General features: G+C 44.5%; 2 protein-coding genes across 6 annotated transcripts in view; one reads left to right on the forward strand and one right to left on the reverse strand.

Annotated features, from left to right (window-relative positions):
- The window catches only part of LEF1 (lymphoid enhancer binding factor 1), a 69,260-nt gene extending 54,719 nt beyond the window's left edge, over positions 1 to 14,541 (forward strand). For 3 of the 5 annotated variants that reach the window (XM_075420110.1, XM_075420109.1, XM_075420112.1), the window contains 2 exons: positions 1,101 to 1,149; positions 13,420 to 14,541. In XM_075420110.1, the coding sequence (XP_075276225.1) occupies positions 1,101 to 1,149; positions 13,420 to 13,499 (129 nt within the window). In that variant the 3' untranslated portion in view covers positions 13,500 to 14,541. Of the gene's footprint in view, positions 1 to 1,100; positions 1,150 to 1,805; positions 1,847 to 13,419 lie in introns of all 5 variants that reach the window. The other 2 variants (XM_075420111.1, XM_075420113.1) reach the window with 1 other exon arrangement.
- Positions 1 to 27,422, reverse strand: part of RPL34 (ribosomal protein L34) — a 290,366-nt gene that overhangs the window by 232,956 nt on the left and 29,988 nt on the right. The window lies entirely within an intron of this gene.

Below are 27,422 nucleotides of genomic sequence, written 5' to 3' on the forward strand. Positions count from 1 at the left end.
GCATGGTGTGTGCCGGCACATGTGGACTGTCAGCCGTGCTGAGTGGGTAACCTCTGGCTGGGGGGCAGAAGGGGGGACGGTGGGCTGCAGTCCCGCTTACGGCAACTGCAGCAAGGTCTGTCAGAGCTCATGTTAGAGCCTGTCCGGGCAGCTCAAAGGCTTCTTTAAAATATAAATGGATGTGACTTTTTTTAAACAAACGAACAAAAAAGCTTTGACTGACAATACACAACAATAAAGAGAAGTCATATGGAAGAATATGAAAGTGGTAATTAGGGCAGTGCGAGATGATTGAGGTTTAAAATTGTGGGTCTAAACTGACCTTTTGTTTCCTGAAAGACTGTGTGAACCAGGAGCTCTGGCCTCATCTTTTCCATAGCTGGTGGTGCGGGAGAAGGCAGAGTGTGTGGGTTGGCGCGACGAGCCTGCGCCAGCACACTGGTGCCACTGTGGTGTCCGAGAAAGACAGCTGCCAGGCGTCCATTTCTGTCCTGCACCTCGGTCACGTTGAGGGTGCTCCCCTGTACAGCAGTCCGCCGTTTGCCTATTGCCCAGCGCGTTGTCTGGGCACGGCCATTTGAGACTTGGCTTTTGTTAAGGTACGAGCGTTATCAGAGCAGTTTTAGTTGGCTGGTTTGCACCCTGGGGACAAGTCATGGTTGTCCTAGGTGCTTTCAACACCCTGTCTGCTGTTGCCATGTATGACAGCGTAAGTATCTGAATGTGTGAAGAGTTCTTGCAAGAGCCGTAAATCATGGTATCAGCGTATGTGTCATCAGATTATTAAGCGTGAGAAGTCTTTTAAATGCTTGCGGCTGCCAGTGTTAGTTGAAAAACTGCCAGAAATTGTAATACCATGTGATATAGAAGTGTGTATTGCTCATGTCCGTATTTCTCCTTAGATGCTGAGAGCAAACCTTGTTACCATTGAAACAGTTGGAAGCGGATTAGAAAAGGTTTTAGCTACCCTGAAAACAATTGGGTTTTTCCTAACCGCTTTCTCAGTGCCCAGATGGCTTTCCTTTCTATGCTGCGAGGTGGGGAGTGACAAAAAAAACTTCTACGCGTGTGATGGTATGGTAAAATTTCCTCTTTTTCAGGGGAAGAAAAAGAAGAGGAAGAGAGAAAAGTTGCAGGAATCAGCATCAGGTAGGCCATGACCGACCCTTACTTACCGTTCACCTCAGGCATATTACAGAAACCAGGGCTTGCGCTGTTTCATTTTTACACGCTTTCCTCTAACGCTTGCTTCTGACGGATGTTTTAAGCTACTTCACTTTGAGTGCAAGCTTGGGAAGATGCACACACTACAGCTTCACCTTTCCCTTACACCTCTCCGGGCAGCGGTGCTGACGGCGTCAACATCTTTGGCTGAACTTACACATTGCTGCAATCGTTGTCCTGCTTTACCTTCGCTTTGCTTCTCGTCAGTCAATGTTGTATCATCCTTAGACTTAACTATGTCTGGAATGCTGTGCAGGATTATTGGACTCTGGAAACTTAACTGACCTTTTCGTAGCCACTGTATTTTTTATCGCTGTATTTTACATGTCTGCGTACACGAACAACTGCCTGGTAGGTTGGCTAAAAGCATCAGTGAGGTCTCCTCTTTGGCCATAAAATACATATAAAGAAACACCCTGTTTTCCCCAACAAAAATGGCTGGTATAAGAACCATAAAAGAACCAAACAACAAAACCAAAAACACACCAAAAAATCCATGTAATACTGTAGCAAACAAACTTATTTGGAATGTGCCAAAACTCTGTAACGAAAATTTGTTAAAGGAAAACAATCTTCTACAGGTACAGGCCCCAGAATGACAGCTGCCTACATCTGAAGCATGGTAAGAACATCTCTAAAGCTTTCCTGATGATAAAACTGAATTGTAAAATAAGCTTTCTTATAAAATTTTATGCAATAATAAGAATTTAGCAAAAAATTGCAGAAGTATCATATCCCAAAGCTAATATTACTTTGACTACTGATGGTTTTTATACCGGCTACCTATTAGGTGTTCATTTCACTTCTTAACCTTAATACTTTCAAATTGACCATACCTCACTGGCTGGCTGCAAGTCTGCCTGGGAAGCACAGGGGATGGGTTTACTGAGCAGCGCAAACCTTCCCAGCCAGCAGACTGTGACAGTCTGTAAGAGCAGGTTAGACACTGGCTTCGGAGTGCATTTTGTGTGCTGATTATCTACAAGAGGCTGGCTGGCTGGGTAGACTTTTCTAAAATTTATTCACCTGTATGCTAACAAAACATTTGCTAAGAAAATGGGACTGTATTTCGGTTACATCAAGAATTTCTCCCTCAGCTGTACAGTGGTATTTCATGTGTGGTGTGGGTTGGGGTTTTATTGCTGCTGTTGTATTTCCAGCGTGTGTTCTCTCTCTTCATACCACCTGCGTGGAAGGTGGAATGATTGTGATTGCACACACCCAGTGACACCACCTGCTCTGCTTGTGGGGCCACGCAGTACCACAGCGAGATCCTCGTTTCTCAGTGTTTGTGCTGGAAGGCTGGTCCTTTGCTTCCTCTCAGCATGATACGTTTTCTAGGAGGAGTGGCATTCATTTGACATAATAGGTGCTTCTGCACTGCCTAATTAACCCAGACTGCTCTCAGGTGATCCCTGAGAATTCCAGGAACCATGCAAAAAAACTAACACTTCGAAACTCACCTGTGCGTTGCAACAGAAAGGGGCTCTTCACCCCCTCTGCCTCTTGTTTGGCCACGCGATCCCCTGGGCACACAGCGCGGTCAGCGGAGCAGCCTCCTGCGGGCCCTCTGCTCTGCTCGGGCTTTCGGCCAGAGGAAGCCGTGACGTTTGCTCTGTGCGGTGTGTCAGCTGTCAGTCAGTCAGCATGATTCCGGCCTCTGCTGTAGTGATGCTGTGATGCTGGTTAGCCAAGAGTTTGGGGTTTTTTAAAGCTGCATTAAAGTGAAAAGGCAAAATGCATGCTCTTTTTTAATTTTTTTCTTCCTGCTAAGCAAAAGTTTTTCAGGCAAGCAGACAGTCTTGCCCTTTGCAATATGCCTGACTCACGCTGATTTTAGATGTAGATTGCAGCATTTGGGTTCTGTAGCCTACACGACAAATGTAGCTGTGAAGTTTGGTTAGTTACAGTGACTGCTGTAAGTATTATACTTACTTAAAAGAGAAAAAAAAAAAGGCAAGCGCTTTAACTGTGAGTTTTATAATTGATGTTTCAGCTTCGTTGCCCAGCTCCACGATGCGAATGTATTTTCCCTTTGATGTTAACGCAGTACCAGTAAGCAAAATACACATAATTTTATCTGAATTGACACAAAGCACTCGGGATCGGAATACAACCAAGGTTCAAGCGGCAGTTAAAAACCAGGGGATATTTGGTTTCTTGGATGCCTTACAATCTAAGAGTGGCTGCATTGCCTACACTGAACTACTTTTGTTGGAGTTTCTCTGTTTGCGTTTTCTACAGTACAGCAAGAGTTGAAATAGCAGAGGATAAATGCTCAGAGTGTGTGGGTCTTCTCTCTCTCCCTCCTTCCCTCCCTCCTTCCTCTCTTCCTTCCCCCCGCTTAAGCTCTGTAACGGTGTGGAAACTGTTGGTGATAGCTGTCTCTCTGTCCCTGTGCAATCTGTGACACGGACTGTGAGAACGGTAGGTGTCTTCTGCCACTGAGGGGGAGCATGCTGTTGGCTCCATACATGCGCGTGTAGGCAGCCCCACTAAATGCTGCGTGCCGAGTGCATGCTCCTCGCTGGAGCCGTACAGATGTGCTCTAGCTGGAAGTAAATGTGCAGAATGATTTAGGGAGCCTGAATCGGCCAGACTTCAAAGTGAACTTGTGAAGGTTAAGGCTCTTGCCCTTTGCAAGCCTAAGCCAAAGAATGTTTTGCCCACAAGCATAGTATCTTACCAGGCCCACAGCAGAGCTGTTGTAGTCTTTACTGGATGGAGATAATAAGTTTGGGAATGCCTTTCGGTGAGAGGCGCAAAGAGCTCTTGAAGACAGGAAAACACTAGCTTGCTTACTCGTACGGATGGTGCAAGGAAGAGGGGGAAGGAGGGTGGGAGGTCTGGGAAGGAGGCAGGCGTTCTGTTATCTGAGAAGAATCAGAAATGAGTAGGTGGCAAGACCAAAGAAAGAATCTCGAGATCAGCACAAAGGAGATCAGCCAGGGCTGTAATTACAGTGATGTAAGTGAGAAGGATGAAATGGTGGGAGGGTTCTGTGGTGGGATGTTCAGAGCAAAGTAACGGAAGAGACATGCAAACAGAAATTATTTAAGATACTGTGAAAGTTGGGGGGGAGGTGTGTGTCTATGAACACTTCAGCACATAACTGATCCTTAAGGTGGACCTCTGACCTGCGTTTTGGCTCTTTTTGAGCAGTGAAGTCAAGGTGGTAGTGTGAAGTTGCTCCTCTTCCTAGGGTTGTACGCAGCAGCAGGCTTCTTATGGCTTCACTGGCCTAGGATTTAGCCGAGTTCTGCAATCTCCTCCAGCCTGCTGAATGGCCAGGTCCTAAAACACTTTAATATTAGAGGGCTTTAGGCATACCATGACCTGGTGCTCCAGACTTTGCTAAATTATCCTGGGATACTCCAAAGAATGTGGCCATTCTTGAAGAGTTGTGGAACTCTCCCTAAGCAGGATTTTGTTTTCAGTCAACATGGCCCAACGCAATGTTTGAAAAACCTTTCATTTGTTGAAGAAATAATTTGTATTTATTCTCCCCTTTTGAAGTCAATCGAGTGTGGCATAAGACCTGATAATGCTAAAAATTAATTTGGGAGAGGCCAGGAGGGAAGTGAAAATGGGGAAAGGTAAGAGTCAGGGCAATGTAAAGATGGTCTGTTCAGCACCTTTCAGAAAGTGGGTGTTTTCGTGTTACTTTAAGTACAGCCTTCTAGAAGATTTGCAAATGGGAGCAATTCTGTGTCAGGAGTGGAGATTCCTGATTTCCTATCCAATTTGACTTTTGGAAGGAAAAGAAGCTGAGTTTTAGCATCTCGTGTATTTTTAAATCACAAAGGAAGTGGAAGGGTACTAACGAAAATTCCTCCTGATTGTTCCGCAACATGGAAATAGTTAACTTCTTATGACTTGGTATGCATGGTAATTGTAAAAAGCACATCATTTGACATATGGCTGGATGCAATTGGGAAGTCCTCACAAGCTAAATAACATTGTGTTTTGGCATATCTTCAAGGGCTAAAAAGAGTGATAGAGAAGCTTAATGGACATTTGGAAGCCTGTGGGAAGTGTATTTGTGGCTTGCAAAATTCCATTACAATTAGCATTGAGATTAGCAAAGCTTTCAAAAATGAGAAAACTTGACTAACACAGATTTACAATCAGAAGCACTTAAAAGGATCAGATTAAGACTGTTTAACTTTACACAATGAATTATCTATAATGTTTCAAATTTCCTACATGGAAATTGGAGCCAAATTTCGGTGCAGAAGTGATTTTTTGATAGTGTTGTAACAAACAATCTATAACTGGATTATCTGTTCCTTGTTACTTAGAAATGAAACGGAGTGAGGCTGTGAAAGCTGACTGTTAGGTGGACCAATCTGCAGCCAGAACACTGTGGAAAAGCACCGTCTGATGCCTGTGGTCATGCTGACCACGGGTTTCTGGCCGGCGTCCTAGAGAGGAGATGCAAAGAGGATGTGGTGCCTTGCTTTGAGGCACGTGTTTTCTAACCCAGCTTGTCCAGCACTCATGAAATTGCTGCTGGAGGAGCTGAAAATGAAAGAAGCGCTCCACCCCTTTCCATGCGTCTCGACTGCACGGAACCTTTAAACAGAGCCTGGAGGCTTTGCGCAGAAGTTGGCGTGTGTGAGAATTCGAGGGCTGGCGGTGGTGCAGAGGCATATCCTAATTTGCTTTAAAAATGATGTTTCCTGTGTGACCCATGTTTCCCTGTTCCCTGTTTTGCTTATGGACGGTGGCCTTCAGCATAGGCAAGAGGGACGGGATGAGCAGAAGAGAATCTGCGGGATTGAAACATTTATCTTACGGAAAACTTCAGTTCAGCCCTTTTCAGGTCAGCATAGAAATATCCAAAGGCAAGGGGTATAGCCCTCAGACAGATCCCCTCCTGCAGCTGAATTCTGGCCTGACATTTGTCCTGCCAGGGTGAGAGAGAGCAAACCTCCTCTCTTTCAGGCTTTCTTGACATCAAGAGAAACCTCAAAGGAGCAAAGGTGAAGAAGAGCTGTCTCCCATTCGGGGGCAGGTACGGAGGGGCCTTGACACCTGCTGGGAGAGAGGCATCAGAGCAGGCCGGGTTGCCCCGGGCCGAGGAGCCTGGTGAACGGAAGGAAGGAAGGAAGGAATGGTATAAAAGCTATTTTTGGTGCAATCGGAGACTATGGGAGGGATAAGGGTAAGTCAGGGAAGGGGCCAAGCATAAGTTTTCTAAACAAAAACCAGAAGAACACTTTCAACTAGACAATCACCATAGATGTGGGATTAGAAATACAAGAAAAAATGTGAAGTATTTAAAAAATGGTCAGCCATGAAGCTGACCTCCAGCATTTCATGCTTTAAGCATAGGGCAAAAGTAGGTAATTCAGCAGGTGAAGATCTAGAACCTGTTTATTTAGTCAGAGATGCTGAAGTTGCAGATGCTGCTGTGAAGTTAGAGATGCCCAATGAAGTTTGAACTCCGCCACATTTACAAGCGAGTAAAAAAATGCCCATTTCATTTCACTTCTGAGGTGTTAGCAGGAGGCAGCTTGGGCTGGAGTGAAGGAACAGTGGGACAACTATTGTTCTAACTCTTCCTGTGGGACAGGGTGGGGACAGGGAGTTGACGGCTGGCGCGCCATTCTTCTCCGGATGAAAATGGTGTATTTGAGTGGATTTAGTAAACGCGCCACCAGACTGAGAATTCTAAGGTGATGAGAAAAACCGTTGAAACAAACTGTTTCATAAAGAAAATGTAAGATTTTGAAATGTCTTTTCATTCCCAGTTGGAAAAAAACATCAGCATTTTAGTGTTCATCTCAGGTCTGTATTGCTTTTTCATTTTTTAGTGTATTTACATGAAAAAATTCAAAATGAGAAATTGATACTGTATTCCTGAACAGCTGGGAGGCAAGTTGTTGTGACATTGTCAAAGTTTTTCCCATTTGTTTCTGGATACTCAGCTTGGGTGAAATCTGTCTGCTAATTTCAACAGAATTGTATTCAAATGCAGTTTCGTTAAAGCTTAGCAAACTCTAGCATGGAGTTTTGCTTCTGTCTGCCTCCAACTTCTAGAGATTATGATTGGATTGAAGAGATCTTCTGATAAACATGAATGCAAAAGAAACCATCCTGAAGACAAAAAAAAAAACCCAAACAACAAAACAAAACCAAAAAGCCTAAATTTGAAGTTGCAAAAGTCGCTACTAACAGAGCCAGCCTTCTCATACCAGTCAGTTTCTTAATGTTCTACTTGAAGACTTTTTATGCAAGTCATCTTTTAAATCTCTGATGTTTTACCTGCTTGTTAATACCATACTACATAAACAGTTTTGAAGCGTGCAGGTTGGAAAGCTGTGCAAGGAAGGAAGGATGCTCACAGGAGGGCCAGCTGAAGCGCTGCTGTCTGGCCAGTTAAACAGGAGACTGGTGGCAACCAGTTGGACAGCATGGGCTTCAGTCTGACCTTTCAGGAGACCAGCTTGGTCTGCTGTTGGCTCCAGCGGGAGGAGCAAATGTTGGAAGCATTTGTGCAGTGAAAGTGTCACTGGCATCGGGCTGTAGTGCGTGAGCAGGGTTAGATGTAACGGAGGGAAATGGTACCAGCGAAGATCTCTCTGAATTAGTGTTCTTGCCACAGGCATCAGTAGAGCAGGATCAGGGCGTGAGAGAAGTAAGGAGACTTAACTGAGCAGAGAGACATCATTTCTGAAGTTGCTTCCTCCTTGCAAAAGTAAGATACATGTTTCCTCATGACTATTTAGTCGCATCAGAATTAAACTTGGGAGTTTTTCTATCCTTCATCTCTGGGATACCTGAAATTGCACGAGGTGAAATGTTACTGCGAAAATAATGACATATAATCAGTTTTCTGGTGTGTACATTTGCTTGACACTAGGTGAGATTACATTTGGCTGAATAGCTGGGTTTCTTCCCATCTGTGTGTCTTCTGAGATACGTGAGCCTCCTGTTGTGTATTTCAGACCGTAGGGATTTTCTGCTGAGATGACTTGATTGCATCAAAGTGAAGTTGATGTGTTTGAATTCTGGAGTGGTTTCTGTGCAGTGCTGTCTTACGCCTGGTAGTGTTGCTCTGTGGATGCCCGTGTGTAGAAGAGTTGATGAAGCTCAAGAAGATACTCAGGTTACACCTGACTTACCTTTGGTTGCATGAAAGCAACTATTGAAATTATTCCATGTATTAGAAAATGTAAATGTTGAGATTGTCTTTCAAAGTACAATGTGAATTCTAACCTATGTTTAATTGTGGCAGAAAATATGATCTGCAAAGGAAACTTTACCTATGTTATTTCTTTCTTTTGAAAGAATTTTCAGGTACTACTTTACCAGTACCTCATGTCTTTTCTGTTACAGCAGGTGAAAAATGAAGTAGCAATGTCAGTGCCACTAGAACCGATGCATCTTTCTTCACAGCTCTCAGTCCATAAAATAATTTTAAAAATAGTCTTCTGAATATTTACTATATGCCATAAAGTTACAAAAAGGGGACAAGCCTATTTCTTCCTCCCTTGCAGATTACTTTTAGTGTATTATTCCTTTTTAAGAAGTGGCTAGAGACGGCTGTCTAGAGGTAATCTGTTTTTTATTATAAACAGGGAACCTCTCTCCCCTCCCACCCTCAACAGGAAAAACACGTCCTGGGTCTTCCAGCAGGATCATTTTAAAGATTGTGGCTCAGCGACAGAGCTTCTGGTTCCACGCTGCCTACACGGGGGCCTGTGATAAGAGCCACACCTGCTGTGGCATCACTGACGTAGCCCGCGCAGAGCCGGAGCCCTGACATACCTGCGTCTTTCCGTGCCGACGCTGACCGGCTCTGACGCGGGGCGGGGGGCGAGTAGCCCGGCTGTTCACGCGACCAGCTTAGGCCAGACCGAGAGGATGGAAGTGAAGACTCCAAGCAGCGGAGAGGTATTTTCAGGGGCGGTCACTTCAGGGCATCTAACACTAGCGGGTAGTTTGTTACCGCAGCCTCCATTCACGGCTACTAGCAGTGGGCTAACGGTAGCAAAGTGGGGGGAACCCTGAGAAAAACTTACTACTGACATAGCTCCAACATGGCCAGTATCTGTTACAGTTTCAGGGTACAATTTTCTGTAATTTCTTTGGCAACAAAGGCAGCTTGAAAGGTTTCCTCTGCTACCCGCTGGTACCCAGCGCTTCAGAGAGGGCTTTTTCCTGCCTCCCCAGCCGTGTGCTCTGACAGCTGGTAGGACCCTGTGGCAAATCGCATTACTGAAACGGCTGGGGTTTTGGTGGGAGGTGTGGTGGGTTTTCTTGTCGTTTAGAAACAACAAAGGTTGTGTGGAGTGTTTGTTTTTGTTTGCCTGGAACGTTTCAAGGGGCTGGTTTAGGCTAAAACCCCAGTAACCATGGCACAGCTGGGCAGGAAGAGGCGCAGACTGCAGCGCCGGCGTCTCTCTGCCTGCACCTCAGCTCCTGCCAGCGCTGCTGCTGAGGAAGACACAACGGGGCTGCGCAAGCGGCGGGAGCCGTTCTGATAAATAACGACCTGGTTTTGCACACCCAGGTTGCTGGAGTATTGGAGAAATCCTGGCAGTAAGTCAAAGTTGTTCGTTTTGGACTTCAAAAGCAAATGGCAGTTTCGGCGGCCGGGTCCCTGCGGTTGCCATGTTGTTTGAAGTGCTGGATTAAAAGCTAGGTTTGGAGACTGACACTTTAAAAAAAAAACAGCATGTAACTGCTGTTACATGTAGTCTTGTTTTTTCTTACAACTATATGAAAACAACCTATGGTGGGGAAAGGTGTAGGAAAAAAAGCACCTGGTTTAGTGTTTTTACTTTCTCTTGCTTTCTGTGAAGGGTTAGCTATGTCTTTTACTCCCTACTTACTCGTGTACCAACCCAGACACTCTTGACTTTCTTCCATAACCTCTTCCAGTTAGCGTGACCTGGATGAAGCTGCATAATCCTCTCCCTTGTTCTTGAAAACTGGAGCTGAGTTAAAAGACTAGAGGAGGAGCACAAGGCCCTTATGGACCCACCCTTCACTCCATCTCATTCCCAAGCACGGGGAGGACCTCTGATTACCCCCCCCCCCCCCCCCCCGCCCCAATGCTCTTGCCCTCAGCCGTTGAGCCTAGGCTTGTTAGGAGGCTTTAGTTTTACTGTAGTGATTCCTGAACTAATACAGTTTTCTCGATTCAGTAGTAAGGCTTTTCTTTTTACACTGAATTATTGTTAAATTTTATTTCTGTTTCTTTCTCGAGGTGGTTCCCCCCCCCCCTTCCTCCTGCAGTCAGATGCACGCTGCAAATGGCACAGACAGTGCCTCCTATTGTGGCTCAGGCTCAAGACTTCACATATGTAAAATGTGACTTGCAGCACTTTCTTTGAAGCCTAACCACAGCCAGGGAGCTGTAATTGCAGTCTTTGATTGCGCCGACTTCGCTTGTGGATTGGGCTTTGCTAGGGCTTGCCTTGCTTGGCCAGCCTTCAGCTCCAGCCCCCCAGTGAAGCCTTAGATGTGGGAAGCCTTCAGTCTCCGTAGCGCATGCCTGTGGTTTCTTGAAAAGAATCCTGATTTGACCTGTTTTATATCTGTAAGGCAACGCCATCATCATTTGTGGGTTTTAGGTATTATTTGGTTTATCAGCAGCAGAAGCCATTTCCAGCCCGTAGCCTTAAAGTGCAGCTGGGCACAGGCTGGGTTCTGGATGCTGGTTTCGGGACAGCCACTGTGTCCCTCGCTGTCCTGCGGCACTCGCTCAGAACTGAACAGATCTGGGGCTTCGCCGTCCCTGCCCGCCTGCAGCGTGGCAGTAGCACGTCCAGCCTGCCCGCGGGTGCGGGGGTGACTGGGCGCCGAGGGGGGCTGCGGACAGGAGGCAGGCGCTGCCAAAGCTGCGCTAGGAGCGAGAAGGACACGCTGGCCGCTGTGTGAAAAAGCTGAGGGCCAGAGCAAGGCCGCGGCCGTTATTTTAACCTCCTGACTTCAAAGACGGCTTGCTGGTAAGGGAAGGGGGGAGGAGGCAGGGAACCATCTCAACAGAAGAACATTTCATTTCCTTCAACGAAGTAGACATTCCTGGCTGCTAATGGGGAGTAGCTCTGAATCACAGCGCTTGTATCGGACTGCTGTGAACTGCTGGCCTGGCGCCTCAAGGCCATTCCTCAACAGGAAGCTGAATGTTTTCGTGTAGGACTGAGAGGAAAACCTTCCCAGGAAGAGCAACCTGGACCAAACCTTTGAAAATCCGGGATGAAAAGGCACAAAATAAATATAAAGCTGCAGGGTGCTCTCCCCAGTGTTCCTCTGCTGTTTGCTTGGCCTCTTTCGTGCGCCTTGGAAAGGTAGAGCCCTGCGTCGCTCTTTGATCCGCATGTGTTACGGAGCACTGTGCTACTTTATGAAGGAAGAAAAAAAAAAAAGGCAGGAAGCTCAGAAGGCTTTTTTTAGTTGGGACTTGGGCTGGTTTTATGAGGAAATAGGAACTGAATTAGTCAACACAGACCACCTCTGTTGAAGCCACTGGTTTGCCAGTGGACTTTCAGCTGTACTGTTGAGGCCACAGTGGCTTTCGATGTCCTTTTGTGGCTACCAGCAGCAGGTGAAAATTACTCATTATGTATCGGGGAGGGTGGTATTTGGGAGCAGGGGAGAGTGTCCTTCAAATTAAAGCTATATAGGACAGTCTGATCTAAAGTTGTGCTTGTTCTTTCTAACTTACTTAGTCTGCAGCTAAACTTCTTCAGTTGCCCTCGGCTTTCCTTTCCACTAAAACAATGGTCACATGGGTGGCCTCTGAGGAGGGCTTGCGCTCACTGAAATCAAATGGTCCAAAATCTGCTTTGGAGGCTTTCTACCCTGGAGTACGTTAGCGGGTGCAACACTGTATTCAGGAGCTGTACTTGACCAGTGCGGGCAAGGTCCTTTGCGTTGTGATGGCTCACACGGAAGCTGCAGCAGACGGGCGGTGGGTGCCCAGTTATAAATGGCCCTGGTTTAAATGCTGCTGCTGGAATATTTGCTGATCAGTTCTGCTTGTGGCTCTTACAGGCTCAAGTAGTCTACGGATTACGATCAGTCTAACAGAAGTGTGACTTGGGGTTTCAACAACTCCATTTCTTCATAAAGTTGTTCTGTCTTGCCTTGCGTGAGTCAAGGTGCTGGCAGTGTATAATCTTTGTGTGACTAAGCACTCTGTGGTTCTTCTGGTGTAAATTCACTCACCTTCTCAACCAGACCGCACTCCTGTGCTAATTTTGGTCATTCGCAAAAGCTCTGCTCATTGAACCCTTTACTTGTTTGGCAGCTGAGTAGTACCTGCAGGCCTAGAGGTTAACGTGATTTGTTTGAGATACCAATAATCCTTAGACCGTTACTGGAGAGCATGTGTCCAGCTGTGGAAAAACGCCTGACTCATTGGACCATGGCTGGGTGGAGTCCCGTTAGAACCCAGTTGTCTGGGTCAGAAGGCCAGGGGTGATGGTTGAGTTAGCAGTTGCGTGAGTCAGCTGATGTAACCCAGAGACCTAATGATGAAGAACTGTTCCTGTCTGGATGACCAATATCTGTAGGGCTTGCACTGTTGGCCTTTTCACATGCTCTAAGAACATAAATCCTTCCGCGATCCTAGTGAACTTTACTGCCCATGGCGCTTACACAACTGGAAGATGTACCCTACCCTACCGAAGAGCAGAACGAACCCTCTTCAGTCGTGGGGATGCACCGTAGGGTCAGTGTCCGCACAGGCCTCCCTCACCCCATTCCTCTACCCAGCTGCTTCCAGAAGACAGCATTTCTTCATTTCTGCAGGGAATAGAGCTTGAGGCTCTGAATTAGAGGTTTAAGTGACCTCAACCACTGTAGTACCAAAGCCTGAGGATGTCCGGACTTATAACAGACATCTGGGTCAAGTGTTGTGGATAAATGAAATCCTCTACAAAAGGGAGTTGCTTCTGTAATGTGTTGAATGTCTAAATAGCTTTAAAAAACCCACTTTCTAGTTGGCGTGGACATCTACTTAAAATCGAAAATACTCTTCATAAATATTCTTGCAAACTTCAGGCAAGAGCAAACAGCAATACTCTGCACTTATCTTTGACATTGCAAATGCATATTCCACTAATACAGTTGTGCCACAGAGTTAGAGTGACTGTTCACCAGCTTCTTTGAAGGTGTTTTTTTTTTTAAAAAAAAAAAAAGGCTTCATATAGTCTTTCTCTCTCTCCCCCCCCATAGGTGGGAAAAGAAATGCTTTCTCAACTTGCAAAGCAAAGGCGGCGACACCAGGACCCCTTCTGGAGATGGAAGCTTGTTAAACCCTAGGTGTGTCCTTCATCCACACAGACCACCCCCAAGGAGTCTGTCTAGGATGTCATTCACCCTGATGTCACTGCTAGAGACACTGAATCATAAAGACAATCACTGCCAAAATCCCTCACGATCACAAGGTCCAGCCCCGACATAAATAAAGCGAATGAGCTGCTGGGTCAGCAGAGCAGCTTTCGTCTTCACCCCGCCTCTGCCTTGCACTCTGAAGCCCCCGTCTCACCGTGCCCACGCCCAGTCAGCAGACAAAGTCGCCTGGCTGCCTCTGCCTGCTTCAGCCAACAGAGTCACGCCACGGCTGCCCCACGCCGCGCCTCGAGGAATGGCATTTGCCTGGACCAGGATGACACCCTCAACCTTCTTTTTATTTAATGGTGCGACAGGATCAATTTTGGTTTTAGCTTTTTTTAAGAAACTTGAATGCTTTTTGTATTTTAACTTTTAGTTTGTCATTTCTTTGGTGTATATTTTACTAGGTATGAGCTTTTAAACAAATGTCAGAAATCTGAAATACTTTTTAAATAAAAGGGGGTTTTCTGTTGTTTTTTTTTTCTGACAGAGGAAAAACCTGTATGGAAAAAAGGTGGCTTTTTTGTTAAACTATTTGTAACAAATAGTGGCCTCTCAGTCTATGTAATACAGTGTCCTGTAGAACTAAATAAATGTAACAACAGTCAGCTGGTCAGTAGACACGTCAGTCTTGCATCATCTCTGTAAGCATAGGCAATACATCCAGCAGATCTGACTGCAGTGAGTTCTCCTTCTCACCCATTCCCCTTCTCCTTGTAAAAAGCCCAGCACTTGAATTATTACTTTGATTGTTCTGTATTTGTATCTGTTTTTGTTAGCCTGTTAGTGGGATTTTATGCCAGTTGTTGAAATGAGCATTGATGTACCCATTTTTTAAAATAGTAAGGCACAGCCTTTGCCAAAAATACTGTCAACCGTTTCTTTTTTTTTTTTTTGGTCATTCCAGTTTGAGTTATGTGCTGAGCATTTGTTTTTTAATAAAAGCTTTGTAATAAAACTGAAGTCAGTTGTCTGGCCTAAAGAAAATGAGAACCCCTCGAAGGTGGAAGCAAGCCCAGGAAGGCACAGTCACTGCTAAGGCTGAAGACTTCTGGCTCAGTCTTCTTCCCTTGTAGGAAATGCGATGTGTCCCTTCGGCTGCGTGCTCACCTGAAGTAAAGTCATTTTGGAAGACAACTTTCTTTTTCCTCCTAAAGGGAGCAGCAGTCTCTTCTTTTCATGCCAGGAGTCAGGAATGGGCAGGCTTGGTGCCCCCTTACGCGTCTCGGGTGGATTTGGCCCAAGTGGAAGTACCAGGGTCTGTGATCCCGCCCTCTGTCCTCAGTTTCTACCCAAGTCTTACTAAACGCAGTGGTGGCCTTAAGCTGATGATTACAAACGTGGATTCCCTTCTTTCTGGATGCAGTCCACACCCACACAAGGGGCAGAAGTCTACAGTTAAATTTCTTATAGCTGTGTAAATCGTCCCACAGTCAGGGACCGGAGCCGGCTGCGGAATCGGCTATGGAGGGCCTGGTTTCATGGTGTCAGATCCAACGGGTCGGCGTGGCCCTGCTGCCAGTGGTGCCTGTGGGACGCTGCGGCCGCAGCAAGCAGGTGTCTGAGTCTTTCAAGCCCGAAACACTACCAGCAACTTCTCTGACATCCCTTTCGTTCAGGGACTGGTATTCCACAGCGCTGGAAAACAGACACAGCTGCCTGACTTCTGCTAAAGGACTTCAGAAGGAAAAAACCCACCGTAGCCACAGACAGGCTATTCCTACGGTTTGTGAGCACCACTGCAAAAGACATACTATGAAGTGTACACCGAATCCATATACCTCGTATTCCAGCTCCTGACTCTTGTTTGCTGGGAGACTGGACTGAGTCGAGCGCCAGCTACAAGAAATTACATCGGTGAGTTACTGCCTAAGGAAGCTTTGTGAGTAGATTGTTTATAACTGACCCTTAAACTCCCTCTGTTGCATAAGAAATTTCATAATTTAAAAATGTTATAAAACAGCTTCCTCTTAAACCAGCATGCACTGCACACAAACCGAACTGTATGACTGTAACCAGCATATTAGTTCTTGCAATATTTATTTCTAGCAACTAGTGATTATGTTAAACAAAAAAAAAAAACCCAAAAAAAAAACCCAAAACCAAACCAACAAGTGACCAGGCAAGGGAACGCCCTCAGATGGCAGGAGACAAGACCTCTGAGAGAGCAGCAACTGTGTACTGGAGTTTTGAAGACTGGCCTGTGTTTCCAGTCCAGTCAATTATCGCAGCCTTTGCTGGAAACCTGTCTGGTTTTCGGTTTGGGTTTTTAAAGGTAAAAAAGCAAGTACTTTAGTGCAGTAATTGTTCTAAATCAAGGATTACTGCAGCGAGTTCTGTAAATTACATGTTCCAAAGATAATAGTTCTTTTTAAAACTTTTGAAAGCATGACCACTTTATTTAGCCTTTTTAATGGCTATTTAAAAGGACACTTAACCATTTTGCAAAAAACAGTTCCCAGTAGAGGTGTTAGCCCGATGTAGCACACTGTCCCAATATGTAGCGAACAGTTAGGCCTGTCTTAAGGACGAAAGGCCTTTCGGCTCTAACAGTGAAGGAGAAAAGGAATTCAGGAGCTAAAAATAACATCTCTGCTGTTAACATACAGTGAGCAAGCACCATGTGTTGGGCTCATTCACAGATCAAAGCCTTTTCACATATAGCAACTATGGGAAAGGTTAACTAATGTGCAAGGCTCAGGATGCTCCTGTGAGAGGACCTGAAACAGAGCAACCGTGCTATCCTGGGATCCCCGTGACCTGGGCCAGTGCCCGCTCCTGCCCCAGCTGCTGACTGGCGTTTGTTCCTGTGGGACTGAGCGAGCAGGTTGACCTGGGCCCTCACTGCACCGCGCCAGCTTGGCAGCGGAGACAGAGGAGCTAGTGAAAGCGGCCTAGTGGTGATGGTGTTACCCTGGCAGTAAGGTCAGGTTTAAATCCTTGTGATGCCAAATACAGGATTCCAGGTGAGACTCAAAAATGATACCTAAATTCCTGATGGGCAATGAAGGCAGAAGTCAGTATCTAGCCATGTCTCTCTTGGGTGCCTGAGGAGATGATTACCCTGCATTGCCCACAGAAAATGTCTTTACGGATTTAAATGCTCCTACCTAATAGCTGAGTTAATTATCCAGATGCTTCTGCACAAGCATTCATAAACCCACGCTCTCCCTCCACGCTTCATTCCATGCGTGCGCCAAGACCAGTTCTGCACAGATCACAGTACAGGTAGTCCCATCCATAAACACAGCAGGTACCCTAGCAGCTAGGAAACATGTGTCCTTCCCGCTCTTCTCACCAAAAAAACAGCAAAGGGCAAAGACACAGAACAGGGCAGCTGAGCCAGGGTTATTTACAGCTCATCAGGCCAACATCACAGGATGGTCAGGCTCCTCAGACTGCTGGATCACCGGGAGCAGAGCCACTTCCCCTCCGTTACATAAAGGAACAATGCCCCAGGCTAACTTTGGCCTCTTAACAGAGCAAGTGATGACATATTCACTACTGGTGCTTATAGGGACTCGCCAGCTCTAGAGAATTGTCGTTTCCGCTTTGGATTAGCCAACAGAAAAGTCAGTAAGTTAGCTGTGCAAGTGACAGCTCGGTGGTGAGGTCAACTTGCGGCAAGTGTGGGACCTCAAGGGCCCAATCCTTGCTCCCGGCTGTAGGACAGCGGGACCCGGAGCGTCAGTCATCTGCACTCCTTTGAAACCACAACAGTGCGCAAGGCTTTGATTCAACCATTCCCTGCTTCCTGATGGCCTCCTGCTCTGGTCTACATGGCAGCTAATTAGGTTGAAGCAAGACAGGCAGAAAATGAAGGACACTGCAGGGACTAAGAAATGCCCAGTAACCTCTCCAGCGACATCACTGCAGTTTGCTCCCTCGCACTCACACGGGGGCTGACGTGCCAGGCACCCCCCCTCCAGCATGAGGGCCCAGCACCAAGTAGCACACTACAGGGGAGGGAAGCGATTCCATGAATAGCCAGAAGCCTGTCGGCTGTGAACACCTTTCTCCTAAGGTGGGTCGGTGACAAAACTACTGGGCTAAGAAGGAAGTTAGCCAAAAACCTAGACAGTGTGCCCAAACACAGTCATTTTTCCACATGACAGGCCAGGAAGAGAACCTCTGGATTAATGTATGGATTTACCCTGTGAGTCTCCTCATAGATACAAAGATCGGCTTCAGAAAGCAAGCAAGCAAACAAGCATCTGCAGCCCCAGGGAAACGGACGCGTCTGCCAGAAATACAGGAAACGAACCCCTTAACCGCCAGCTTTCAGCCAGGTCAAAGCAAGGACTAAAATTCTATTCCCCGTCCGCCCAGGTACGTACTCACACCTTCAGGCCATGGGCTTTAGGTGATGTCTTCTCCCTGGCTGGCAGACTCCTCCTGCAACAGCTGTAACTTCAGAGCCACAGAAGCAGCAGCTCCTTGGCTGAGATAGCAGTCACTGCTTGCCTGGTCTGGGAGACTAAGGGCATCTTCCTGTGAATGATGTGCCGCAAAACGCATTTCGATAAACTCACCCACCCCACCTCCCAGAAACCCAGCACATACAAATCAGTGACAGGTTTGTTCATCCCTCTCAGCTATGGAAAACCGACACAAGCCAGCAGAGCTAGGAGAAAAATTTCCATCCGCCTCATACCAGAAGAGCAAACTCACCCAAGAACTGGTCTGTCCTGTTCACTGTGCTGCGAAAAGGTAACCACAACAAAACAGAATCTTCAGCAGAGTAAGAACAACAACATACTCTACAACTTAATGGTCAAAACACTTAGAGAGGCAACTCTTTGAATTTGGACTAATTTCCTACAGCTAAGAAAACTGGCTAAAAAATCCTGCAGCATATTGATTAGACTGAGGGAGGACCACCTCTGTGTCTTCTCCTAAGAGAGAACAAGCCACAGAAACAAGGACTCAGATCTTGACAAAGCAAAATGCTGTACAGGGGTGAGGTTTTCTTAGCACCTGCCTGTGAAAGTGAAGTGGGCAATAAAAGACGAGACAGTACATACCAGAACGTGGCAACAGCTATACCCATTGAATGAGATGAAGTTTCCACGCCTGAGATGGACAAGATTCTTAAAATCTAGTCGCTGTGTTTGCTACCCTGAAATGTGTTTCATTCTTACTCCTCTCCTGTGAAATCTGTTTTATTCTGTCACGATTAACATCATCAGCAACACCTTCTTCCTCTCCACTCAGTCCTAAATTAGATAGGCAGTAATCATAGTTGCAAACAAACCATGCCTGAGGAATCACGGAATGGCCACTGCTCTTTTCCGGTAAAAACCTGCCATCTCAAACTCTACCCAACTTTTTAGTAAAATGTCCTGAAAGAATTCACAATCAAAACACTTTAACGTGAGATCCCTCAACAAATTTAACAACAAGTGGTTTTAGTCAGAAAATTCAGATTGTATAAAGAAGATTTTGACATATGGTCTAAAAGTTTCCCGTTGTGTGGCACTGGTATAACTGTGTGACTTGGAAATAAAACCACTCACAGCACTCAATTAACCACCGAGCAGTCTAGTTCTACCTATGCTGGTGTTCTAAAGCAGTTACTCACACCTTTTTTTTTTTTTAAGTGTGAATTTATTGAAATTACTTACTGAAACAGAATAGCAAGCAGTTTCTCAGTATCTAAGCAGTTTATTCCCTTCTTCCTCAGGTCCACTCGATGTCACCCCTGCTCTAGGGTTTCCCCATCCTCCCACCGCTCTCTTGCGTTTGACTGACCCCTCTGCTCCAGCTCTGTCCTGACGGGCAGCAGGGGCTTCCCTGCTGATGGCACAGCACTGCTACGTCCTCTTGCCCACTGGGCAGCAGCCTCCCCTTTCCAGTGACCTCATGCTGGGCTTCCTATGAACATAAAAAGATGGACTTAAATCTAGCACAGGTCTAACACCTACAGTGGATCTTCATTCAGTCCAGTTTGGAAATAAATACCATTTGAAGAAATATCTTCAAGTCAGTGTAAGGAAGAATTTCCCTGTGTATCTGTTCCCCAAACGCATTCCAAGGATGGCACCTCCTTAGCTCACAGATATGTTGTGAGGATCAGATGCAATTATATAATAACTAGTGTAAACCACAGAAGAATTAAGGGATATCTTAAATGAGATGCATACAACTACACTACAGGTATAGTTATTATAACTGCTACCACACAATTATATAAACATGGAATATATTGTATTTATCAACCAACATTCAAAGAATTCTCCAGATCATGTTACTCCAACAGCTGTCTCACTAGTTTAGCAGCTTGTCATTTTCGTTTGGGAGTTACCTCACTTCCAGAGATGATGGTAACAACTCAGAGAATAGTAAGAGAACAGAGTAAGTTGATGGGTGTGGATTTAAGTGTTTCACCTGAACTATTTTCTGTTATGCACTATTGTAGCATTACCCTTCCATGATCCCAGGGAAGCAGAACTAGCAGCTCACAGAAAAGATGAAATGGAAAAACTTAACACCAGTCCCAACTACCCACCACTACTACGACTGCTGAACACTGAAGACTAGGCAGCACTTTCTCACCTGTCCCTTTACCAAATTTCATCCAATTTTTTTCAGATGTGATGGCCAATACTTAGTTAAATTGGGCAATTTATAGACATGACAACTCCTAAACAGGACACGAAAGCCTGCAAAGTTCCAACTAGCTGGGGCTGAAGGATATCCCTACTAATTCACATCTTGAAATCAGTTCTATTCAAAAGTATCTGAAATCCTTAACACATGCTGGATTTCCAGCTGCCACGTCAGATACAAAATTTTGATACTTGTCTCTCTATTCCTCAGCAGATCCAGCAAAAAGTTCTCCAAAAGAACTTCCTTCCACACAGAAGGCAGAGCAAGTGGCTCTCCTTCCCTGCCAGTAGCCAAAAATTTACATGGAGTATTAGTTAAAAGAAAGCAAGCTTTGTGGGCAATCAGGCCTTAGCAAACTACTGTACTTAGGACAGCCTGCTGTACAGGCACTGCTTTTGTTTAGACTGATTTAATTATTTAGATTGATTTTTAAATTTTAATTCCTGATTTCAATATGAATCAGTTGTAAAATGAGCTGGGTGCCTGCAAGTTCACACTACTCTCATTGCGTGACTTCAAATGAAATTCTGAGTCAAACTGATATCAGGCATAGCTAAGCCCAGTCTCATCTGTCAGTGAAACAGTTCATTCCCTAAAAGCACAACAAAAGCAATTTTTCAAAATCACAGCCTTCACCAGAAACTTTCCTCCGTGTAATGTTAGCTGCCCCTGTAGAAAAGCTCTGCCCTTTGCCAAAAAGCAGTGAGCCTGCGGGTGAAGATGGTGTCCATTGTATGACCATTCAACACATTCATCACCATTTGCCGTTACTCTTCCGTTCCATTAACATGCTACTTTACATGTCACTAGTCAATAAGCTGAGCAACGTTTTCAGCTGTAAACCTGTGCAAATAATCTTTAGAGTAGAAGTCTGCCCTGGAGGTAAGCTATATGCTCAACCTTTATTCTAAGACAACCAAATGTCCTTACAAATTTAGATCCAAGTAACAATACTGCCTTCAGTTCATAGATGTGCCAGTTTAGCATCAACTTCAGCAACGACAGCTTTCAAGTCTTAGGCAAAAACAAAATTCCAAGTCTCTAAGAAAGAAAATTACTTCTTCCTCATTTCCAGTTAACGCTTTTGTTAAAAGAAATAAAAAAGATGGTATCAGGAAAACCACTTATGTGAAATTAGCAGCACCTGTCTCCCCCTCCCCCCATTCTCTCTCCTTTTTGAAAAAAATCTTACAACTTTAAAAACCTCATCTCTCTAGTACTGAATAAATTAAATTTTCTAAGTATCTTCTGTGTCCTAAAGTAAGCTATCTAGCTCTCTTCACAGACACTGCCATTGTCCTAAAAGCACCCTGACTGGGCTTTAGAATCCACAGCCTCACTCAAATCAGCTCGGTCTCCATTAAGTATCTTCCTGTAGCCTATTTCATAGAATCATAGGTTGGAAAAGACCTCTAAGATCACTGAGTCCATCCACCCAACACCACCATTCCTACTAAACCACATCCTGAAGTGCCAGATCTACACGTTTTCTGAACACCTCCAGGGATGGGGACTCAACCACCTCCCTGGGCAGCCTGTTCCAATGCCTGACCACTCTTTCACTCATGCCCCTTCCTCAAAGGACTCGCACAAGTTTTTTTAGGCCCTTAAAACATTATTTGGGTGCTTACCTTTTGCTGCTCACTCTCTGACACTAATGTCATGGTAGCACCCAGAAAATCATCCATAAGCAGTTGTGACAACGCTTTGGCTCAAAATAAAGTGAAGTGGGAGAAGAAATCGGCAGGCAGTATTTCTTCTGACTGTTAGAAGTATAGTCTGATTGCTACTGCCTGAAATTAATAATTAGGAGGATGAGCAGTTTTGTTCCTGCAACTGATTCTGTGTTCAAGAAAGTAGATAAACAGCAAACAGAGAAGGAGAAGGCTGAAAATTGCTGTTTTCTTCCTATTCTCTCAAGAACTGGAGTGGGATGGGGGAACTTGTCGTTAAAATTCATGCCAGTTCTCTTCTAACATTCCCCATTCTTCTGAAAATCAAGTTCAAGATTTAAACAAAACCAGGATCCCCAAAATCAGGCTCTTCCATAAATACTACTTCTTTAAGTTCTGAAAGGCATTTCAGTGGTGAAATAATTGGAAGTTAGATGCCTCACCTGCTTAGACATTCTGAAAAACATCACTACGCTTCCAACCGAAACAAAAGGCTTTCAGAAATCTCATCCTAAATGGCAAAGAAGAACAAACTGCAGCATCAGCTGTAAGGAACCCATTAGCCCTCTTGTCTTCAGAGAAATAAGGACTTCAGGTAGTTATCAGAAATATTTTACCTTTTATCACCTCTTTAGAGAAAACCAACAACAAAAAGCCTGTGAAATATAAATGTGATCTATCTTACACCTGCTTATGCTTGCATCTTTGTAGGATTCTAAACAGCAGGTCTCAAACAAAGTTAAAGTAGGTGAAGATTAAGAGTTGAAGCAAGGTCTTCCAATGGCTGGAGTGCTTCAATCCGGCCCACACCGACTGAAGGAGTCAAGGAACAGAGTGGCCATTCATCAGATCACAGACCATGATGTTACCTCCACAGGCTCTGCCACCAGCAGAGCAGGCAAAGCTCAGTCTGTGCACAGTCCAAACCCACTTACTGTAAATGCGTGGTTTTACCAATTTCTATCATACATTTAATAGATCCATTTGAGTATGCAAGGACAATTAAGCCAAAAAAAGGGGGATTTTATTTGGTGCTAAGTCACCACATGCAAATTCCAGCCGCTTACTGTAGACCTACTGCCAAGCATACATTTCTTCCCACTGCTCATCACAAAGCCTCTTGCTGGGCAAAGTGGTTCATCCGCAAGATTTTTGTTGCTGAAGCCAAGACTCCAAATGGGAAGTTTAGGTTAATAATAACAAAAATTTCGCATTCTTTAACTAGCAAATACTGTAAGAGTTTGTCCATTTACAGAAAACCACTCCAGAAGTGGTTGCTGGCACAAAAATGGGACAAGAATAGAAAAAGCTGTTACCAGGCAGGACAGAGATGCACAAGCAAAGCAGCAGTGAACAACAGGCTAGGAAAAAACCCTGTTATCTGGCAGCATGAAACAGCCAAAGTAAGCGACAAGTTCCTCAGTGCCCACCAAGCAAAACCCTTGTGCTAAAATATCCTCCTGTGCCCTGGCCAACCTACAGCATCTGACCCAAGGCTGCGAACAAAACTGGGCCTTGTGCCTCACTGTGATGCCTCATGCCACCACATGACAAAAGAAACGGCTCCTTTAATAACTAGGTTTGGTGGTTTGTATTATTCCTACCCCAGAAGCAACCAAAACATCCAGCCAGCATTAGAACTTTATGGTGCTAGTTTCCCTGCAAAGAATGCACTGCTGCGAGTTATTTGCAATTTATAGAAAATAAATAGAAAACCTCTAAGGGAATAAAAGAGAACAGTGAATTGAACAAGAGCAAAGCTGCTCCATGGCCATACAAACCTAAATCTGATTAATATATTATCAGTAACGACCCCCGACCTCATTACATACTGTTCTGTGATCATATACATTTAATTTAAGACTCTGCATAGCACTGCATTTATAAATGGAAAAGTATACTGGATAGCAAATGGTACATAAAAAGGTATTTTAATGTGAACTTTTGAGAAGATCATAAAATTTAAGACAGATCATTCCACAAATCATCTTTACAGTTACCGGGTTGTGGCTCTACTTAACCCTCCTCTAACAGAATTCAGCAGAAGCACTTCCCTCTGGCTGTGAACAACAAGAAAAGCTACTGAAGGAATATGTGACATGAAAAGATCTAGCTCTCAAAAAAATCATGGCACCTGACTTTGCTCCTGGTCTCAGCTCTTGCAAAAAGCCCAGAGAAATAAAGGCATAATTCAGGTCAGTTTTAGAATTGCTCACGTGGTTGAAAACTGTAGTGAATAAAACTACTGAGATGTGGGTCACTGCTGTGGTACTAGTTAGAAAAGTAAGAATGTAGCACCATAGCTACAGGTGCAAGAACACTACTGCCTCGCTTGAAAAAATTAACTCCAAAACTGTCAACAATAAAATTTTAGGGAACTTTAGTCACTATAAACTATGAAAACTGCTTCTGGTTTGCCCACACCTTTAAAGCCACTTGGTACTCTAAAGTGGCTTTCTCTAGATGGAAGAATAACAAGTATGCATTAAACTTTGACAGTTACGTTTTGATAGCTTAGTAAAAATTAGTAGTATGAACATTTACAATAACCATCAGCTGTATAGCTATGAAAATGGACACAGGCTTTAAGAGCAATACTCCTGAGATGCAGAAAACATTTCATATCTCATGATGCCACAGAGCGGATGCTTATACAAAGAACTCACTAGAGAACAGCAAGCATCTGTAGTTTCACACAAGGTCTCCAATCTCTCTGCAAGGAGAATTCTTCATTAAATAAAAAAAGTTAAAACATGCTTTCCCAAAGCAGCAGCAGAAACAGCATGTACCTTCTCACAGCTGATCACACTCTTTTTTTTTCTTCCCCTAAGGAACAATGCAATCCCACCACCTCTATGCAACTACACTGCACACACCCATCAGCCCTCATTACTGCACTGCAATTAAAGTACCAAGTAACATAACAGAGACCCTTTGCTAGTACCTACATCCTCTAGCACCTACCCTTCCGACCACAGGAGTATGTTACATTGAGTTAGCTAACACCTAACTCATTTGCAGACTTTACTGACCAAAGCCTGCTACAAAGTCAGGAACACACAAGACTTTTTCATACCAAGACCACCATTTGGGCAGGCAAACTGGAAATACCTCTTTTTCAGATGCCCTTCTCTTTCTAATAAGAAGTACAGATTTAACCAGACAATCACATCTCTCTACACTTAGATTTATACAGCATGTTTCTTGTTATTTTCTTCTCCAGCCTGATAAACATTCACTAATTAGTTAAGTGGATCTACAGAAGAGATCAACTGACAAACTTCAAAAGTTTCACAGATACCTGAATGTGTGATAAGAACCTTATGAACAGAACAGACATAGGGAGAACAACCACCAAATATGGCATTAATAAAGCAAAACCAAAACACTGAATCTCATTTTGAAGCCACTACCATGCTTTTCAGAGGCCTGATTCACTGCTGGAGCACTGGGCTGGTAGCAGTGGATCTCATGGCTCTGAAGAGCCCATGCTAGGTGCTGGCGCTAACTCTGGTCTTGTCAGTAGCCTGCCATTTTCTGAAGGACATTCGCATTGTTACTTCAAAACCCTTGGGTCAGATGGTTTGGGGGAAAAGTACAACTTGCCTAAGAAAGAAAAAAGAAACTTTTTCAAGGTGTTTTATGCAGTTGCTCAGTTAACCCTTCTTCCTACTGTGTAAAATAAGGCATAGGTTCCCAGGACTCCCATCTGGACAGTTCAAGGCAGCTGCTCATTTCCAGGGGTTAAACTTTATCAACAGACAACAAACATACATTAAATTCTTCGAAAATGCTTCTTTTTCAACTAAGTTCCTACCAAGGTGATGTTCTGCAAGTCCTCACAATGAAGGAAGAAGGAAGCAATAAACTCCACTCTCCATTTAAATCCATACTGCAAGTTGATATCCATATCTTCCAAGGAAATTAATCTCCTACAGTAAGATATTGGGAAAGCTCAATGACTTTTGCAAACACAGTTGCAGATTTAGAACTTCGGGACATCTGCATTCAACACACAGGCAGCTGTTACTATTGACCCACATAAAAGTATTACTGTGCTCAGTGCCATTAATGGAGAATACTTCATTTGTTAGAGCAAAGCTGAATTTTAACTTCTACACACTTAATTCCTCTTCGGATCAAACTTTATTGCCACCTCTTGCACTTTGCACTCCATAAGCCACTCCTGCAGAGCATCCTCCTCCAGTCCAATTAAGATTCTGCTTTCAGCTCCCTCTGTAAAGTTTGCTGTGCTCCTGTCTTCTCCCCAGCCGCGTCAGCAGCTAGGATGACCATAGATGGAGCATGTTTGGCAGTCAAAATGACCCAGATGCTGAATCTGGAGCCATCTTCCCAGCTGCAGGAGCTGGGCTCACATCCGACTCCTCAGCTGTTGGCTGTCAAGCTCACTCCAAGCTGTGCCAAGCACACATCCCAAAGCTTTGACTGAAGTGGGGCAAACGCTCTGTGAGGCCTGCTGACAGAAAGGATAACGAAGACTAAAGGTTTTAACAGTAGGCAGTGAAGGAAATCAAACACCCTTCCTCCTTTCTCTTCTAGCCCTCATTTTTTTCCACAGTCTCTTTTCCCCATTTGATAAAGATTCAGGAAGAGCCGACAGGTGAGAGCAGGTCTAATGTACCATGTCATAGTCTGAGGTACTGACTGGCACAATTCCCCCTCACTCGTCAACACTACATGCAGTGGAAGGTGGCTCATGCCACCCCGCATAAAGTCACAGGCATAGCAAGGGCTGGGAAATAATATTTATTGAGGGAAAAGTGCAGACAGACAATTCCTTTCCTTCATTACTCATTCTTTAAGCCTCCTAGACATCTTTAAGCTGTCAAAGCTGCAGAAATTCTTGTACAAATCAGGAGTGACTACTTAATATCCTACTCCTGACCAATTTCATCATGATCTTGAACCCAAGAAGGGACTTCTACATCCTCCACACCTCCTCACTGAGGAGCAAAAGAAAAGGCTTACCTTGACTCAGTGGCCTCACTCACTCAATTACCACTGTGCATTCTGGTTTACATTTAAAGGACAGTATTTGAAGTTTTGGCCCTTTACCTCATCTCTGCTCGTCCTGGCATAGTACTCCACATGCTGATAAAATAAACCATCCCACACACCAGTAAAGTTACCTCCGCATGGCGTTATGTGCTACTGAGAAAAAGAAGTCTCTTCTGAAAGAGCAAGACAAACTTACAAATGCCTCTTTCAGGTTTCTTGTACCTATTACATACACACATACCGTACCTGTTAGAGCTCCTGAAAGGAAAACACTGTTTTAGAGAAAGTATTTTTTTCTAAAATATCACACTTAATAGTGAAAAATATTTTGCACTTTTATTATTAAGTAGCCTATGCCTTGCTATAAACCTAAGCATTTCCGAATTAAAAATAAAGACGATCTTCCAAGTAAAGAGAGCAGCATCAAGTCAACTCTGCACAAATGTTTTTGTAAAAACCAAACAGCAATTTTTAAGACTCAACAGTAACATACATGTTTCTATTTTTAATTACTACTGAAAACAGTAGTTCTGAAGCTAACTT

This window comes from Opisthocomus hoazin, chromosome 5 (genome assembly GCF_030867145.1).
Source record: "Opisthocomus hoazin isolate bOpiHoa1 chromosome 5, bOpiHoa1.hap1, whole genome shotgun sequence".
Classification (NCBI taxonomy): Eukaryota; Metazoa; Chordata; class Aves; order Opisthocomiformes; family Opisthocomidae; genus Opisthocomus; species Opisthocomus hoazin.